This window comes from Chiroxiphia lanceolata, chromosome 5 (assembly GCF_009829145.1).
Source record: "Chiroxiphia lanceolata isolate bChiLan1 chromosome 5, bChiLan1.pri, whole genome shotgun sequence".
NCBI classification, from domain to species: Eukaryota; Metazoa; Chordata; class Aves; order Passeriformes; family Pipridae; genus Chiroxiphia; species Chiroxiphia lanceolata.
The window spans coordinates 57,424,999-57,443,394 of record NC_045641.1 but is presented as its reverse complement, the minus strand read 5'-3'; the positions used below and the strand labels follow the sequence as shown (position 1 = coordinate 57,443,394).

The 18,396-nt window shown below is 39.8% G+C and overlaps 1 protein-coding gene across 4 annotated transcripts in view; it reads right to left on the bottom strand.

Moving 5' to 3' along the window:
• KIAA1549 (KIAA1549 ortholog) overlaps nt 1-18,396 on the bottom strand; it is a 147,526-nt gene that overhangs the window by 4,938 nt on the left and 124,192 nt on the right. The window contains exons 13-20 of one of the 4 annotated variants that reach the window (XM_032687690.1): nt 16,604-16,809; nt 14,630-14,853; nt 13,352-13,496; nt 11,467-11,700; nt 10,454-10,506; nt 6,520-6,665; nt 4,536-4,690; nt 747-789 (exon numbers count right to left, since the gene is read on the bottom strand). In XM_032687690.1, the coding sequence (XP_032543581.1) occupies nt 766-789; nt 4,536-4,690; nt 6,520-6,665; nt 10,454-10,506; nt 11,467-11,700; nt 13,352-13,496; nt 14,630-14,853; nt 16,604-16,809 (1,187 nt within the window). In that variant the 3' untranslated portion in view covers nt 747-765. The remainder of the gene's footprint in view (nt 1-746; nt 790-4,535; nt 4,691-6,519; nt 6,666-10,453; nt 10,507-11,466; nt 11,701-13,351; nt 13,497-14,629; nt 14,854-16,603; nt 16,810-18,396) is intronic. The other 3 variants (XM_032687689.1, XM_032687688.1, XM_032687692.1) reach the window with 3 other exon arrangements.

The following is an 18,396-nucleotide window of genomic DNA, read 5'->3' as shown; positions in this document are numbered from 1 at the left end:
AGAATTGGCTTCTCTTTCCTTCCATCTCTATCAACTTCCTAAAAGACAACAGGTAAATCACTGTCTTCCTGGCTGTCATATCTCCATACTATTTATAAGCACAGATGCTACTAGTTTGACCTTCCCTTTCTCTGCCTGGCTTGCCTGTTCAGACTATACACTTTTGTGGACCCTGTGACTGACCAGTGCCCAGGAAAACACAGTCAACAGAAGAAGCAGAAGGAGAAAACTACTCAGATTTGAAAGATTAGATTTTTCATTCTCAACATCTGTTTTACATATCTGAGAAACACTATCCCAGTTTAGGGACAATCACTGTTTCAGGGTAGAAAGGGGTTAATTCTGCATTGTTCACTAACATGTATTTTTAAAAAAAAAACAAGAGAGAAACAAAACAGAAGCCTGAGTTTATGGCTCCTCTATCTGGAAGAAAATCTGCTTACACTAAAACAAAGCATGAATTTACAGTACACTGGGTGACTGCACCAAATCCCAGTATGGACACAAACAATGTACATTTTGAAAAATCTAAATTCCAGCTGACACCCCAGAAGCAAGTGTTTCCCCTTGCCTCATACTGCTGAAGGCTGAGAGACAGCCAGAAGAAAACACTGGACACAAAGGACTCGAACACACAATTGGGAGCAAAGCAGTGTAATCCCCTTTCAGAGGGTCTGCGCTGGGGATGGGGAGCAGCCACCTGCAGCAAATTCAGATCATAGTCATCACAATTCAGTGAGCACTACCTTTCTCTGTAGATAAGCCTTAAGCAGTAGCAGAGAGAGCAACCTGATGGGGGAAGAAAGGACAGCAAGGTCAGCTAGAAGAGGATTTGGGAGTGAGGGGGAGGGGAATGAAGGGATTACAAAGCAGAGTCTGGGAAGGATATGGGGGACCTAGAGTGAGTCTGGCAGCAGTGTGCAGGGAACACAAAAATGGGCGGGAGTAAGTTCCTTAACATCTCTCATAATATCATAGAATAGAATTTAAGCCATTTTTTATGAAGTAGAACTAATAATAGATTTTTGACTCTCTTGCACAGCTCACGTACAGCACTCATCATTTACACAGTTAATTTGGGGAGATAGATTAGGAGGAAAAGAGGCTTTAATAGAAGAATGACAGGTAAAGGTTTTCCAAGTAACATCCTGTCTTATATCTTATAAAAGAGAGGTGATTTCGGTATCAGAAGGAAATGAATGGGTCTCTTGATTGTTCAGAATTATTCATTTGGCACTGAAACCTGAAACTAACTCGTATGTGCAGCCTAGAGTTGGCAAACCTGACAAGTACTCTGTGGGTTTATAGAGAAGAGATGACATAAGAAAATATTAAAAGCAAACATTCCCTGATACATGAGTCTTAACAGCATCCTAAATTATGTTCAGGTTATTTCACATTCAAATGCATTACATGATTCAGCTCCTACCTCACACTGCATTGCATTACTACCATAAGAATGGTTACAGGGGAATTATAAGGGGAGTTAGAAAGAACATCTGATGACCTCAGTGGCTGTCTTTTACATTAAGGTTATCAAGGTTTTCTTAAATATCTACGAAAAAGAAAAGCATGTGTTTCTGTGATTTCCCATATAACATCAGAATTAAACAGGCCTGACAACTTTCAGTATCACGTTGGTTTAGAAACCTAACGTCTACTAAACTACAACAGCAAAACAAGGAGACCAAAACCACTGACATGTTTTTTCAGTTTGCTGATTTTTTCTACTTTAAAATTTCTTTACTAACAGAAATACACATTGGTATATTATATAATATTATATATGTAAAAATATATAGTTTTATATTGTATTCATAAATTTTAGATTTTTATCTAGAAACTTTTGCATAATTAACAGCAGTACAAAAAAACTGACAAAGCCATGTTTACTGAATCTTCCTTCTTAAAAAATGAAGGTTTATGAGATCACATTGTAAATTTATTAATCCCCATTTAATACGTGTTGTACTCTGGCCAATTTCAACTGAACTGGATGTATAAATATATACACAGATATATGTGTATATATATATATATATATATATGAACAGATATATAAAATTCACAAAACCAGGTAGCTAATTAGACATAACCTGATCTGTGCTATCGCTGAATCTGCTTCTGAGAGGCAGAAAGGTCAAGTTAGGTTGTGCTCAGGTAGACCTGTCAGGCAGCACGTATCTCACAGGGGCTTCCTGGGGTACATGACAGACAGCTTTAAGAATGGTCAGATTGTTTAGACACACTACAATGGGCAGCTGGAGTAGAAAAATAGAGTGAAAGGGTAAGAGTAGCTTTGGGGAAACACTGCAAACCTGGAGAAGACTTGGGAGAACAATGGAGACCTCTAAGGGACTGTAGAAGGATAGGAGATGATGCCAGGTGGTGGTAGGGAGGTAGAGATATGCAAGACACTCCACCCACCTGTAAGAAACCAGGCTTTGTTTGTTCTGCTGCTCAAATGAGCACTTGCTCAGTATTGCATTTTGTGTCAGCTAAGGAAATGCTGTAATTCTCCTGGTTGCTTAGGTCTTCTAAGTGGAGAATTAAGGTGAACTGATGGTACCCTGCACACTGGCTTTGGGTTGGGGGGTACAAATGCAGATCCTTCTCCGGTTTGCGTGTGAGAAGAATGATCTAGATTCTAATCTTCCTAAATGCAGAGTTTAATTTTAGAAGCTTGCTCAGAATGAGGGAACAGTAAAACTGTTTGCAAAGGATCAGCTGAATAGTGCACCATAAGGAACATGACCGTTATTAAGCAAAGCCTCATTTCCAAAAGGAGGAAAGATAAATTTAGAGCTCTGTCCTAGTGAAAACATCCAAACTCTGAAGGCAATTATTTAAATACAGAAAGCTACAAGACTAAGGTTTTTGGTTTTTTTTTAATGGGAAGAATCCTTTGCAAAAAAAAAAGAAAATACTGCTCATAGGAAAAGGAAAGTGTGGGAATGACATCATAGTCAGATAAGTTTTAGTCCATGATCTCCTCCTTTTGCCTTTTTTTTTTTTAATAACTGAAAAAAAATTCACATTGCAGTAATATATGAACTGCAGCAACCAGTAAGCAAAAAGTTCTGTCAAAGCCAAGGCAAATCTATAAAGTGAGATGAACCAAAAGAAAGTCAACCTGGACTGAAATGACCTGAACACACCTGAAACTGTGATTGAAGGTGCAAACTGCAACCAAATCACATTGCACTGGGCCGTGAATTTTTGAAAGCTGTGCAGGTAACTCTTTGTCTAAAATCTCATATAATGGGTCCACATGAACTTTCCGTAATAAGTTAGCAATTCATGTAATAAAACATTAAGAAAGTAACAGCTGAATGTGCACTTGAGGGGCAGAAGGGACAGGCCCACAGATTTAGAAAAGTCACCTTCAGAAAAGAGAGACAAGGGTTAAGAATGGTCAATGAATGGTAACCCAGAGGTGTCTCTGAAAATGGAACGGGAGACACTAAAAAGTTTTTGAATAGTACCAATAGAGTTTGTTTCTAGTGCACCCAGTTCTCAAAAGCTTTATGCTGCTCCTCTCCAGCTCAATTCCACCAAAATCTCAAAATAAGGCCATCCTGCTGCACTTCCTTTCTGCAAAGCTGTTTCAAGATCATGCAGTACTGCATAGCAAATTCAAGTAGTGTGAACACACACTGCTCTAAGCATGCAAAGGGAGGAGAACCTGTCTTCCTCCCTCGAGGAAAAAATCAGAAAAAGATTGTTTAAACAAAGAAGCAAAAGAAGCATAAATCTGTCGCTCTCTAGAGTACTACCATAGAGCTGCCACAGGTCAGTCTGCTTCAGGATGCAAGTACACTGAAGAAGGACTGGAAGCAGGCAACTGTCTCTCTCCTGGAAAGGCCATATACTATCTTCAACCTCACATATCTGGTTGAATCAGAAATGTCAACCTCTAGAAGCGCCACCGCCAAGAACATGGAATCACCATGGCTGCCTAGGCAACACTGGTAAATGAATACATATTAATTTACCACATCCTGCTGACTGAGGCTAGGAAAATAACTTGTTCAGAAACACCTCTAATGTTACATGCAACTATGCAGCTTATTCTTTTGCCCTGACTCCTGCTGTTGTGCACCAATACAGAAGACAAAAGAAATACACCCATACAAAGTAGGATGGTAGTCTGGGACAATTTAATTCAATGTTTTCTACTTACAATGATCTCAAAATACAGAGGCATATTTCAAAGAAGAAATGGAAAGCAGTATCCACCTCTGCTGGAGCTCAGAAGCAGAACTGGATGAACTGCAATTAATGGGTGAAGGCCTCAAGTGAGAAAAAAAAAGGTTAGGGTAAAATGAGAGAAAGCAGTTAGAGAGAAGCAAAGGTGAAAGAACAGCAAGCAGAAGTTGGAATAACTAACAAGGGTTCGAAGAGCAAAGCAAAGAATGTCAGAGAAGCAACTGAAAGTATTCCAGGGGTAAAAAGTTCCAAACAGTAATGCAGGAAAAAATACCCAAACATATCACTACTTTGGAAACTATGCAAATGTGTAACACAGTACTCACTGCATCTCGCCTAGCACATTCATCCTCTCCACGGTACTGGGGCCACCCTGGCCCCCCCGGCTGGCCATGCCCTGCTCTGCCTGAGGGGATCTCCACTTGTTGACCTCCGATCCTGCTAGCAATTCCCACCTGAGTGAGGTGCTGTATCTGAGAACCTTAAAAGCAAATATTGTTTTTTTCATCTTTATACACAGTCAAGTTTGCAGGGCAGACAAATGACAACATAAAACTTTGTTGGAAGCAGGAAACAAGAAGAAAATGAAGCTCTGTTTCTGTGCAATTAATAAAAATCAGCAGAAAGAAGGCTGTCAGTGTAGAACAAAGAAGGAAAAGTTATGTGCATTTTGTGCAGTTCATTTGAGTGTGATGCATTTCATTTCACTGCACTGAAAGATCAGGTTGAGATACATGCATCTCAGACATCCCAGCCCTTTCCAAACAGCATTTACTAAAAGCTCTGGCAATGCTTTCATGTAAATTACTTAGCAGCAAAGAGAAGACATTTGCTCCTGTGGCACACCTTACTTGCATCACACCAGCAAGACCCTAACTCTCTGCCTTCTGTTCCATCCCTCAGAAGAATAAAATACATGTCTATGTAAGACTGTGGTTCTTTGAGCTTTGCTTTGTGGTTAAATATTAAACGATGCTGTCATTAACTAACGGGAAGGTCAGAACACGCTGTATCTCCTTTCGGTCTGAAAGCTAACCTCCTCCTTTCTCCTTTTCCTTCCCTTCCCTCCCCTCCTGCTGCTTTCAAACACATGCAAAGGACAGCCACCACCATTAATTGCAAGAGACATGTAACGACATGCCAGCTTTCCTTCTTCCTGAATTTTCCCACAGAGAAACGTAATTTTTTTATTATTATAATTATTAAAATAATATTTTATAATTTCTTAGAAATGAAACACATTTAACCCAGAGATACATAAAACTGTGTGTATGTACAAAAAGGGAGGAAAAGACAAAAACAACAGAGTGATTTAAGTGATGGACAGTTAGATCACTTTCATATTTTCCTCTTAAAAACCCCCAATATTTGACAAGTTTGATATTCACACATAATTATGCTGAAGAACAGAAACTAAATATATGAATTACCTCCAAGCTTTAAAGCAGAATAGATATGAACATTTAGATAATAGTGTGAATCAGTGAATAAAATAACCATAATTAAACTGTAATAGTTACTATGTTCCTACCATTCTCATTCTTTTAACATTTACAGGGAGAGGAACTATCAAAACTAGGCTTCTGACATGAGCATATGATCGTATTTCCAGTCTTTTTCAATTCTCCAGGAAGAAAACATTTATCTGGGAGAAAATTAACTGTGACATTTGCATAACAATAGAATCTTTTATTCTTAGAATCAGTGTTTGCTGCTTAATTGCCATATGATGTTAGCATCTTATTCATGATAGCATTGATGAGTGCTATGGAAATTATCTCACAACCAAATCAGGGAAGGTGATTTCCTATGGAACAGCAGCAATAGATAGTATAATCACAAACTAAAGGATCCTGCTTTTATGCATACAATTCTAGGAAAAGAAATGAGAAACATGTAGGAAAGTATTAAACAAATTTTGCTATTTGGCATGCTGATTTGGGATGCATCAGTTGGTTTGTTTAGCAAAAAAGAAGTAGCTGGCAGTGGAAAGTTAGCACACACTGTACTCCCTAAAACAAGTAATCTTCCATTCTTAGAGAATGAGGTTTTGTGAAAATATGCTTTGTGATAACCAGTGCCTGTAAGATATTAAAACGGTGGCAAAGCACTGCCTTTTTCTGCAAGGTCCTGTGGATGTAAAGTTAACCTCATTTTGTGATGATTTTTTTTTTGGGCAATGAAGGCAAGGACCACACATCATGTGTAGTAGCTGAAGGAGAATGACATCTTAATGGTGACCTTGGCAAAAGGGTAGGTACAGAAAGGGATCAGCTATTTTAGTGCACATTCAACTCAAGTGAAGTGTACCTGCAGTGCTTCCAACGGGCCGTGGCCGTGCCACTGACGGCATTTCCTCTGAGTACATCCCTCTGGAGGAATACGGAACCTCAGGCGGCGGCTGCTCCGGGTGCATTAACTCCGCAGGTTGAAGGAAACCTGGCCCAAAGTTCTGCCTGTGGAAATGGAGTCAAGATTAAAATAAGTGAATTCCCTAACCAGAAACAATAATGTAGGCGTACCTCATACAACAGCTCTTTACGATGCCTTTTACATTATAACCTCAAATGTTCAAGAAAATATTTACACCTGAAGAGCATAATCCTCCTCCACAATCTGAACTGCACAGGAATAGTATAACAAAAGTTTACACAAGTGTTTTTCACATGTTCAGTCTCCTCAATGCAAGGGAAAAAGTCCACAGATCTTGAGATCTTGTTTTCCCCTTAGGGAAAAAAGGATCTTCAAAACCAGAAAAATAGGATAAGAGCAGTGATGTAGCTGCTTATCTCAGCAAGAAAGCTGACTACTCTAGATTTTCTGGGCACACAGTTTTGGTCTAAAACCATACAAAGTGCATTACATGTGTATTTCACAAACAATTATTACTTCATCAAGCATTCTGATAATTTTCCAGGAAGTTTTCAAATTTTTTGCTCTTGAAGGTTCATCAAAATACTCAAAGCTGTCATTAGCACATATGAAGAGTAATGTATACTAAAGTTAATGCTTCCTATAAATCAGGCTGGTTCTGGTAGTCACTGTTATATATTTACTGAAAGAGTTAACAACAGAAACTGTAATCAATCTAACTTCACTAATTGTGTCAAGGTAAGTGCACTTGTAAAAGAAACCCTATAATTAATTCACTGAACAGGGACAGACAGGGAGATGGAAATGCTGCTTTTCTTATGCTTCCTATTAACCTATGTTAACCCTGCCACTGTGAGATTGTATTTTAAAGGACTGATGGTAGTTGACTTTTCAGGGGTTATCAATTCCTATCAATATAGTGGAAGTGTGGATGCCCAAACTTCAGGTGCTTAGGTTACTAGGCTCGCCTCTCAGCCTCCAGGTATGATCAGAGGCACTTCTCAAGAGGCATCCAAAGCAAAAGATTACCTTAAACCACTTTCTGCAGGAGCTTCTCACTGCTGAGTATAAATGAAGCAAAGTGAGACACTCAGGCACATGAAATCACACAAAGTGAGGTCTGGGGATGACTTTTATATGCCTTTTACCACAATGGCATCTAACCCCATCTATGGTTATGGACTGCAATGTATCCTATTCCTCAAGACCTCAATTTTACATCCCTTTGTTTTACAGGAAAATCCTGTGACTACATCTAACTCAAACTATTCTTGATTTGTGCTTTATTTGGAAAATTACCCACCTTTGTATGACAGCCAGAGAGAAAAGAAAGTTGATGTAATAATAAACTGATTAACAAAGCCAAATAAGAGCCTATTAAAGCACCAACAAGTAATTGTAAATTGAAGTACCAGGTACTTGGCATACAGTATTACTAAATGGAGGAGGTATAAGAGCTTCAAGCTGTAACAGTCTTGCTGTGGAAGTGCTAGAATTTCCCCAGCTCCCTTACATACAATTCCACCTGTCCACCCAGTAGATCCAAAGGAAACCATTTCCAACCACACCTACAAACCAGTTAAAATAAATGCTTCAATGGGTAGGTAATGTTTAACAATATCACTTCTGTTATGTTAATCACTGCAATCAGTAAAGGATGTGATCATCTGGCTTTTTATGCCTGAAGTGTTGAGCTAGAATTTTGAAGCTGATGAATTGCTACAACTTTTTGATGTTTTTTAAAGAAAATATTTTTTTCAACATCATTGCAAATGTATTATTATTGTGCTAACTTTTCATAGGACAGGGAGTATATCCTTTATTGCTGATGTGTTTGTACTTCAAAGGTAGACATTTAATAACCCTTTACCCTCTCTTCTCAACCTTGTTTATAATAGATAGATACAGCTTCTCTTTAAAGTCAGAGATCAACAGAGGAGTATTAAATCGGGATACAGCTCTGCCTCTATATCATACAGGCTTTCTAGTGCTCCTTCCTATATCCAGCTTTCGACTTTTGCACATTCAAAAGAAGAAAATTAATCTCCAGTCATTTAATTAAGTGGGGAGATACCACCCCAAAAATCAATTTTACACCACTAATCCACTATGGCTAAGTAGCTCTGTCTCTGTTGCATGATGCAATATCCTTTTTCTGGCAAAAACTGTTCACTGTGCCTTTATGTTTGCCTAGCTGTTATGTGACCTAGGTCTTTTACATTTAATTTTTTGCCCCAGGTAGGTTCCACCCCATTAAAGATGCTGACTGCATTAGTATAGAGAAGAGAACAGTACGCTCACTCAACTATTATTCCATGCACTGCATATTTAAGCCAATGGACTATGACATTGATACATGCCACCTAATCACACTGACCTCAGGTTATTTTTCCTTCCTCTAATTGGTGAACTGGTTCTATCAATTTGTTTATCATTATCTTCAGAATTTGAGAATACCTCCCATTGCACAACCATGACAACTCTTTCCTTGTTTTCTCTTGGCCAAGTTTTAGGAAACTTTCTATTTCAATGAAAATTTAAAGGAACTCTTTCTGTTAAGGTCAACGACCTTGCAGATTGTTAACTTAATCTGTCTGCACTGGCAAAGGCAGTACTTAAATTTTGAATCATGATGCAATTAATTTGTGACTTACATAAATTCAGAGTGCCTGTGTCAAAAGGTGATAAATTTTTGAACAGAAAATATGTTGTGAAGATACTATCCTGCTCAGGTGTACTAATATGGGTTACAGCACTTCATGGTTAATTTATCACATTTTCCCTGAACTTGTAACAGGCCAACAAAGAGCAAATCCTCAATAACAAACAACTGGTTATGCTTTGTACTGGCAGTCTCAAAGCTCATAATCTTCAAGGTAACCTAAATTACAAAAAGTACACCACATGTCATACTGTGTTCCACTTCATGTATGTTCCACTCACACTGAAACTGCCACCTCCAGACAAGACCTAGGTAAGAAAACACGCTTGGAAACTCCTCCTTTTCTACTTGGCCCTTTCAAAATCAGGTTGCAGAATAATAAATACAGTTCTTCATATCCATTTTACCATCAAGTTTCCAAGGCAGTGAATACTTCAGGTGAATTCTAATGAATGCCATGGATACCAGCGGGGTTTCATCTCATATGGTGAGCTGTAAGAAGATAATGAGAGAGCAGCACAAGGCCACCATTTCCCCACCTTGGCTGCAGCAGCTTAGAGAGGGTGAGACAAGTCTGAACACAGTGGGTACCATGACTCAAGGTTCACCTTGACATGTAGACAAAACACAGACACCAAGTGGGAAATTAGCAGTCACCTGGACAACCATTTTCTTCTCTTTACACAATTTTCCCATAGCAAGGGTAGGAGAAGATGGAAAAATTGTTCTTTCCCTGATTTTATAATAATAGGCCTGCCAGGCAGGCTTTTTCTATGAGGGTCACTGTGCTCTGTCATTTGTTCTCAACTTGGTTAAAAATAGAATGAATCTGTTAGTCATATGAAAGCTTTTGCGAGTGAGTGTGTTGCCCTGAGGATATAGAAACAAGATGAAAGTCAGAGCATTGGGAGAATTACATGCATCTGAGTAACAGTTTCAGGCTCTCCAAAAGCTGAAACTCAGTGGTTTACTGAATATTTGGAAGGATATCTCTATAGCCAAGGGGCTAGAAACACATTTCTTTTAAACACATTCCATACCACATGCATATGTCATTCATGTTACATAAATAAATTACAAGGACTGGATCTGGACTCTTGTTACTTCTCATTTATACAGTACTTTGCATAATAATATGCCAGTGACAGTAAGAAATCTGGAATAATTGCAAGGAAATAATAAATTATAATTTTATCAGTGAAAAGCTACCTTGGTAGAAGACCTGGTGCTGTTGGTGGAGTCATTCCAAATTCCATATATCTCTGTCAGAAGAATGAAAAAAACCCAAACAAATTAAAATCAAAATGCTTACCCTGGGAAGCCCACTGTCAGCCTTTTAAGAGGTGAATGGCAGAGATCTCTAGGCTTGTATGTGTGACTTGATGGCAGCCATAAGAACTTGGTTATACACAGACAGAAGCACAAGATCTGGGAATCACTGCTACAGTAGGCTACTCTCTAATGCAAGTCTTAACTTAAAAACCGCCCAGAAACGCTTTCTCTCATGTGCAGAAGATCAAGGGCTGCTCCAATGTCTGCTTAGCTGAAAACTTTCAGCAAACCAAGCCTTGCATTTGGAAATCTCATTAGACCTCAACCAGCATAAGACTGCAGCAGAGAGACCACAGAGAGACTCAACAGAACTAGAGATGACCTAAAGGATTATCCGTGTGTTTCAGTGCTCCATTAAATGCAAAAAGTCATACACAGAAATAATGCTTCCCTATCCCTCACCTCTTGAAAGCATTTGGATACCCTGACAAAAAACATGACCCAAGTCAAATGTTTCTTTTTTTCGTTGTCAAGTTACCACATATATTTAAAACAAATAAAGTTTTACTCTTGGACATGGCAAGACTGATCTGTGCAAGATCCTAACTGAGAAGAACAGAAAAGTTATCCTAAAGGAGAACTCCTATCTTTTCTTGTGGTTGAGATGGGAAAAGAATCCAAATAGCTTAAAAGCACATTCAGCATCTTGTGATGGTCATTTCTGAATTCTCCTGGTTCCAGGAACTGTCCCACATTTGTGGTAAGTCCTGACAGCAAGGGCACAGTAACAGTGACAGTGGCTCAACTGGTGCTAACTACCTGCCCAGAAAAGCCCTTTAACTTGCATCACTCACATTAAATGAGTTGTTTACTGCCTGAGTTGGACCATAAGGTGATCCCCACTGGGGGCATGTGGTTCCCCTCCCTGCTCGAGCAGGAGTGTTGTTTACCGGTTGTCCTGCAGAGACCCCGGGCGGTGCCACAGCCGTGGAATTGGCGGCTTGGCTGCTGGGAGCCACCAGCGCAAAGGCGTCATCCAGCAGCGAGTGCATGGTCTGCCGAGCCTCTTCGATGGACGGCTGCGGGGGCACGTACTGAGACACTGGGTGGGAGGGCAAGCCAGGGAACTTCCCCAGATCGGCTGAAGATGATGTCTGAGGTTCAGGAGGCAAGTCTGGATCAGACTGGAGGAAACAGAAAGAAGGTGAAGGGCAGCTAGCTACAGGGAAGATTTAACAGCCAGCTTCCAAGCCCCTGTGAGCCTTAAGTCTGAGCAACACTGTCTTTGCCAGAACCACAACGGGACAAATGGTACAAGTGCTGGTGCTGGACAACACCTGCCCCTTACCCTCCTCAATTCTGCATGCATATATGCATGCACATACATTACACCAGCTGTTCAAATACTTCATTCAGTGTGGTCTGAAAGACATTGATCTCAGATAAGGCAGCAGAGCTTGGTGCAGGAGTTACTCAGCTATAGAAATCTTGTGGTTTGCAAGCACGTAGTGAAATCACGCACTTCTCCACCCAGAAAAAGACAATCAGTTCCATCTACATCTTTGACTTCTTTGCAGCTTTTGCAGTTCCAAGAAATTAATTCAGTCTTTAGCTTAAAACTGACCACATCAGCAATAACATTAAACAATTATTACCTCCTAGAAAAACACACAAAAGAAGCTGTTAAGGATCTAAGTGGTTACCTGCATGGAACTTGAACTTGGGTGCATCACCTGAATGGGATTCATGTAAGTGCTTCATAGCAGCAATGCCTGAGGCATGCATCATAATTACTACCTGGGATCTTACCACATGGGCTTATTGTTCATCAGCAAGAGGAAATTAAAAGAGCTTTGCAGCAGCAGACTTATTATCAAAGCTCATTCTTACCACTGCATACAGACTGCAAAATCAGTTGTCAAGAGGCACAAGCCTCTACTTTATTCAGAACTTAGCATTCTGAGCACTGTCTCGCTACAGATGCCAAAGGGGCTGAGCCTGCTGTGTGACATGTCTTAATTAAACAGCTTCAGATGATAATTCATTCTGCTGCAGCATGACATTAAAATCATCACACTCATGTTTGAAGGCAGAAGGAAACTGCAGAAAACGACATTGTAGTCACCTGACTGTATATGCAGCTAATGGTGAAATTCTTAAAATCTTTAAACCATCTTTCAAGATGAAAACTGTCCAGGGGTTTCCAATATTAGCATTAGGCTTAGTGAAGTCTGCTTAGAAGTGGTTAAAGACACCTAAATACAGTTTGTGACATGGATATGATTGAACAGAAGTATTCTCCAGGGTCTGCTTTTTTTAGACAGGAAACAAAATTAATTTTCAAGACACTGCATTAGAATTGTTTCAAGCCACTGTAGTACAAAGACATGTTTCTTTTTCATTAATAATTAATTCCCACATTTTAAAGATGAGAAAATTTCTCAAAAAATGAACTGAGTCTTCCATTCTGTGAGAACAAAAGGTGAAATTTTCTCTAACATATGAATATATAACATCCAGCAAATTGGACTAGAGTGAAACTATGTTCAAGATATTATGGAACATGCCAAGCACACTTTCATGTGCATAACCCAGTGGCATTAATGCAAGCAAGGTTTTGGTTCTTGGCTTCTAGTATCAAGGAATACTTGGCAGAATTTTACTGCTTAACAGTGACAGACTGTCAATTAAATCTTTATTTCGCTTCGATTTACATGCTAACTACACGTGACTGAAACTAGCCATATAGACCATAGTCAGAAGGCCAAAACCCTCCCAATGTCACAACCGTCATTATGATTACCAGAACATTCCTGCCATCACAGACATACATACAATATATGCAGAATTATTGACTCCTGGAGGCCTTTTGTATGTCCCATCACTGTCAGTTGTGATTAACCTGTCCTTTTCGGCATCAATCGGACTCCCATTTATCTGATGTCGCCGGCGCTGCTTGGGAGAACGTTTTGCACGAGAACTTAAGGGGAAGAAAAGAAGAAGCAGAGAGAGAGAGACAAAGGTAATCACATTTCTTTTTGCAATTTTTATTCTCATCCCACTCAGGCTTGAACTCCTCTGTCCATTTCCTCCAAGTCATCCTTGCCTCAGCCCTGTTTCTCTTTCCCAGTTTTTCATGCCAGTTCCATTAGGCAGTCTCAAATCTCTTTCCTCGAGCTCTCCTAACAAGACTCTCCTTGGCAACTCACCAAAATGTCCCATTTCTCCCTCAAATTCTTTCTAGTGTCACCTCCCTTCTATATTCATCTGTCAAAGCTGTCTGTGCTCCAGTTCCCCCTGCCAGTGCCTCTCCAGGTCTCCCAGACCAATGACACATCTGCAGTAGCGGAACAGACCACACTGCCAAGAAGGCTTTGTGCTTGGCACGTTGGGTTTAACCCCACCAGGCAAACCAGCTGAGGAACACACAGAGCTGGAGAAAAGCTACTTTCTATCAGTGCAGAACCAGTCACAGGGTACTAGTGCTCCAGAAACAAAGTGCTGGTATTCATAAGCCCTAAACAGAAGCCAGGGAAAACTTTCTCTGAAAATACAAGGCCAGGAAGGCAGATCTGTGAGGCTGACAAATGTGCCTCATAATCTTTTATGTATTCCTTCTGGATAATCTCACTGATTTGTGAATTTGCCTTTAACATTCAAAATCTTCATGCTTTTTAGGTTGTTCAAGGTTTTTCTTATTTTGCTTATTTTCCCCTCCCTTTATAAAAATATTATTACTTGCAGGTTATGTTTTCTATGTATCTTTTTTAGTGCTGATATTGTAATTTTGATCCCTCTACACCACACAAGAATTCAAACAAATGGCTGAGCAAATACTAAATTGTTCTAAGACAGTTTCCATACATTTGGGCTTATTTATCAAGAATTCATTGCTGAGAACTTGTTAAAGAATAATGTGAAAACAAAACATACTGGCATATAGTGAAATAAATCAAAATGCTTAGAACAATCCAATCCTTCTCACCTAGGCAACTCAAATTCAACCAGTGATCAAAATGATTTTAAGCTCTGAAAGTTAAGAAGTACAGTTTTGATGTACTTTGGGCGCTGACTCTAAAAGAAAATTGCTCTTTCCGTCTCTGAAATCCATACCTCTTCCTGGGCTCTATGAAGACTGTAGGCACACTGCCTCCAGGGTCCAAGATCTTGTCAATCTGCATCTGTGCCTTGCGATATATTCTGTGCTGTTCTTTGGAGTCAACCACCACCACGTCGTCCACCACTGGAAATTCATAGTGCCCTTTACGCTTGGCGCGAAGGCGAATCTTATTGCGGTGATGCTCAATCTCAGATTTATGCCTCAGGGCTGTCTGTATCTTAAAGGAGAAAGGGGGTGGGGGGAAAGAAAAAGAATCGCATTTTTCACTTGGATAGTTTGCAAATTGGATTTTGCTCCTCTTCCACGACCCTCTCCTCCCCACGTCTCTGCCTGCCTCTCCCTCCTTCACCCCCTCCCTCCCCCAAATCTCTGAAGGACTAAAATAAGTCACACAATTAACAAACACACTTTCTTTCTCGGGTATTTTTCAGTATCCCCCTTGTCTCCCCAGGTAGACATACTATTATACACAACACGACTGCCAGCACAGCAGGTGCAATTAGAAGGAGGTGGTAGTTTGTTAACAAAAGGCGGGAGGAACACAAAAAAACTCCTGCTGTCTGCCAGAAGTGACACTGCTCTGAAAAAATAAGACTAACCAGACTGTAGTTAGCTTTGCTCATCCAACAGAGATACATTTGATCAATAGTGATGAAATCTGTCACCCACTCCCTTTAATGACCTTCATCACCTATGAAGCAAGAACTTAAAGAGCTAACTGAGCTCATAACTCAGTGCCTCTGCTGAGCATGAGAGGCCACCATAAGCTATGTAGGAATGTAGCAGCAACAGAAGGGCCCAGGTCCCTGGATGAACATGTCACTATCAGCTCTACATCTTATTGCATGCTGAGGTTTCATGCCTCTCTCCCACCCTTTTTCAAATTTCCTGCAGTGCATCTCATTATCCGGGAAAAGCTATTGTAACCCTGCATTTTGTAAGTCCTGGTCCAACACTCACTGAAATCATTCTTATCACTGGAAAACACTTGAGCACCAGATCAGGTAGCAACAACTGCTCTTGCCTGTGCTGGACTAGTCCTGGAATACATCTGCATCAGCAAATTAAAAAGCAAATAAAAATTTATTTTTGTGTATTCTTTCATGAAAATCCCTAAAAAGCATATAATGGACACAAATCAGACTTACTATTTACATTTATAGTTATTTACATTTATCTTCTGCCCATATAATGAGATTTCTGTTCTGTGGCTCCTCTTGCCTGTGTATCCTAGATGTATGTGTTTACCTCTCTTCCACAGGGTACTCGGAAACACAGAATCTTAAAGTTAAGTTACGGGTTGCAGTAATCTTCCACTCTGAATTATGAGAAGGTGTCATCTTATACTCAATACAAAACCAAGATGCTGGTATGTGGTAGTGTCAGGCAGTGTATCACCTTTATAGTGCACCACCTTTTCTCCTCATGCCCCAGCCATGCTTATATTCTGCTTACAGTAATGTGAGGCCTCAGAGAAAGCAGGAAGTTTCTGTATGTTTACTGTCAGATAAACACATCAGAAGTTGAAAGCAATGAATGTGCTGCAAACTCACACCCCAGAATATTTTGAGATAAATTCTTTGTATAATCCACATCCTGAGTTGCTGAAAATTTAAGTGAATAATGTAAAATGAAAACCAAGATGGGCCAATGTGGTGTTCCAATTCTCACACATTAATTAACACAACTCTAATTAAGTCATGTCCTGATGAATAGCAAAAGGATGCTGACACAAGGTATCCCAACCATCAAATTTGCTCCTCTTCCATTGTTTAATTTTTGGTTTAGATACCTCTTAAAAACAGGTCAGATTCTTCCTCTGGACTGAATTAGGATTATTCCTGTAACTTGTCATCATTTAACTCCTCAGGAACTAACGAGGAACTCCTGATAACAAGAAACTGGATACTTTTCACTTCCCTCTTGGCTGGGCATACAGTCCTCCAAAAACATTCAAAGCACTTTACCTCTTTATTAATTTTGTTGGTCTCTGCCACTCGATCAGAAAGCACTGAGTTCTGAACCGGAGGTGCTGCCATCGGTTGCATAGCAATCAGCTGGATCTTGCTTGGGACCCGTCTGCTGGCATCTGAGGAGCGAGACATCCTGTCCACATGTTCAAAGATGGAGGCTGAGGAGTGCTGCTCATTTCCACTGCTGGTCTGAGGGGGTCCTAAATCACCAGAACCAACAGAGAGTAAAGCAGTGCTGCCAGGGTTATCTCAGTCACACGTTAAGCTCTACAGATGCTGTGCTACAAGACCATGCCATGTTTTCCATCTGTGTTTAATTTGCCCTACAGGCCTTCCAGCTGATTCACATTTAGTGTACAACAAGTTTACCCCGTGGTTTGCAAATGATAAACATTTTTCCATTATATTTCCAGAAGGTGAGCTGTCATTCTTTATTTCTGTAAATCAAGCTCTTGGCATTTGCAAACCCCCAAAATCTCAATCTACTTTACTTCATAAAAAGCTGTTCAAGTACACACTGCTAATGGTTCCTCTTATCAGTACTTAAGGAGATCCAAATTGCTCAAATGGAGGTTCAAAGAGCAATGAAAGATGTCTCAATGCAAAATGTATTTCTTAAGTGATAGGAGTGATACAGGAACTAAACAAAAAAACCCCTTAGAAGTCCACACAAACCACAAAGAATTTTATGAACGGTTTACCAAATAAAGCTTTTAAAGCAGTCTTTTTCTCTGTGACAGGATAAATAGTTCAGATTGTAATAAGCAAGCTGCACAAATATTGCCTTGTAATTTGTTGAAAAGGTTAAACCAACTCAAATACGGTCAGCAAACGACAGAAACTAATATGCGTGGAAGTTGCAGCCCAGGTCCTGCCAACAGTTAATCACTTCAATAGAAACAGGTCATCTCTTTCAAAAGACTTGAAATCTGTAGGATCACCCCAGTGGTTTGCAGTTAAGCACAGATTTGATTATTTTTTTCAAGCTAGACCTAAACCAGGAACTGTTACGCAGATGAGGCTTGCAAAAGCTGTTCAAAGCTTGGAGAGGAACCTTTTGTCTTGTCTACATGGTAAAGCCACAAATTTTCAAACTGCTTTTCACCATGAAATACAAGCTGTGAGATCAAGATTTGTCACTCTCCTTACGGAGGAACACAGCAGTGTGGAGGGACATAATCCCACATCCTTGTACAGACAATAAGGGTTCTTAAGATTCAAATCAGGAGGTAAATCTCACTTGATTGTGATACAGAATCAGTTGTTGCTCAACACTATCCATCTACAACAGACAAAAGCAGGAAAATAAAAAAGTCACTGCTCTGATCCATTTGCAACATGTGCTGGTAATGCAGGATAGGGTTCAGAAGAGGACTGAATGCTATCTTCTGTAGATCACAGTAGATTACTTGCTCCTTTGCTTCCCTCTTCTAGCACAAAAAGGGAGCAGGAGAAGGAAGGAATGGTACACTTTATTATATTCACAGCACATTACTTTTGGGCTGGAAAGTAATCTGGCCACAAACTGAGCAAAATTCTTATTCATATTTCTCAAAGTTGATCAATGGATTGTCAAATGTACCCATTTATAAATGGCATTCACATTTATAAATGTGACTTTCCTGTACGTGTCATTAAAAAGAAGGTAAACAGTTCTTTTCAATACCTCTGTGTCCCAAATGTTTTGCAAGACACAGAGACTAAATGAAATATATCCATCTCTCTTCTATAGCTATTTATATCATCTTTAAAGCCCAATCTTCATGCATTTCTCAGAAGTGTGCAAG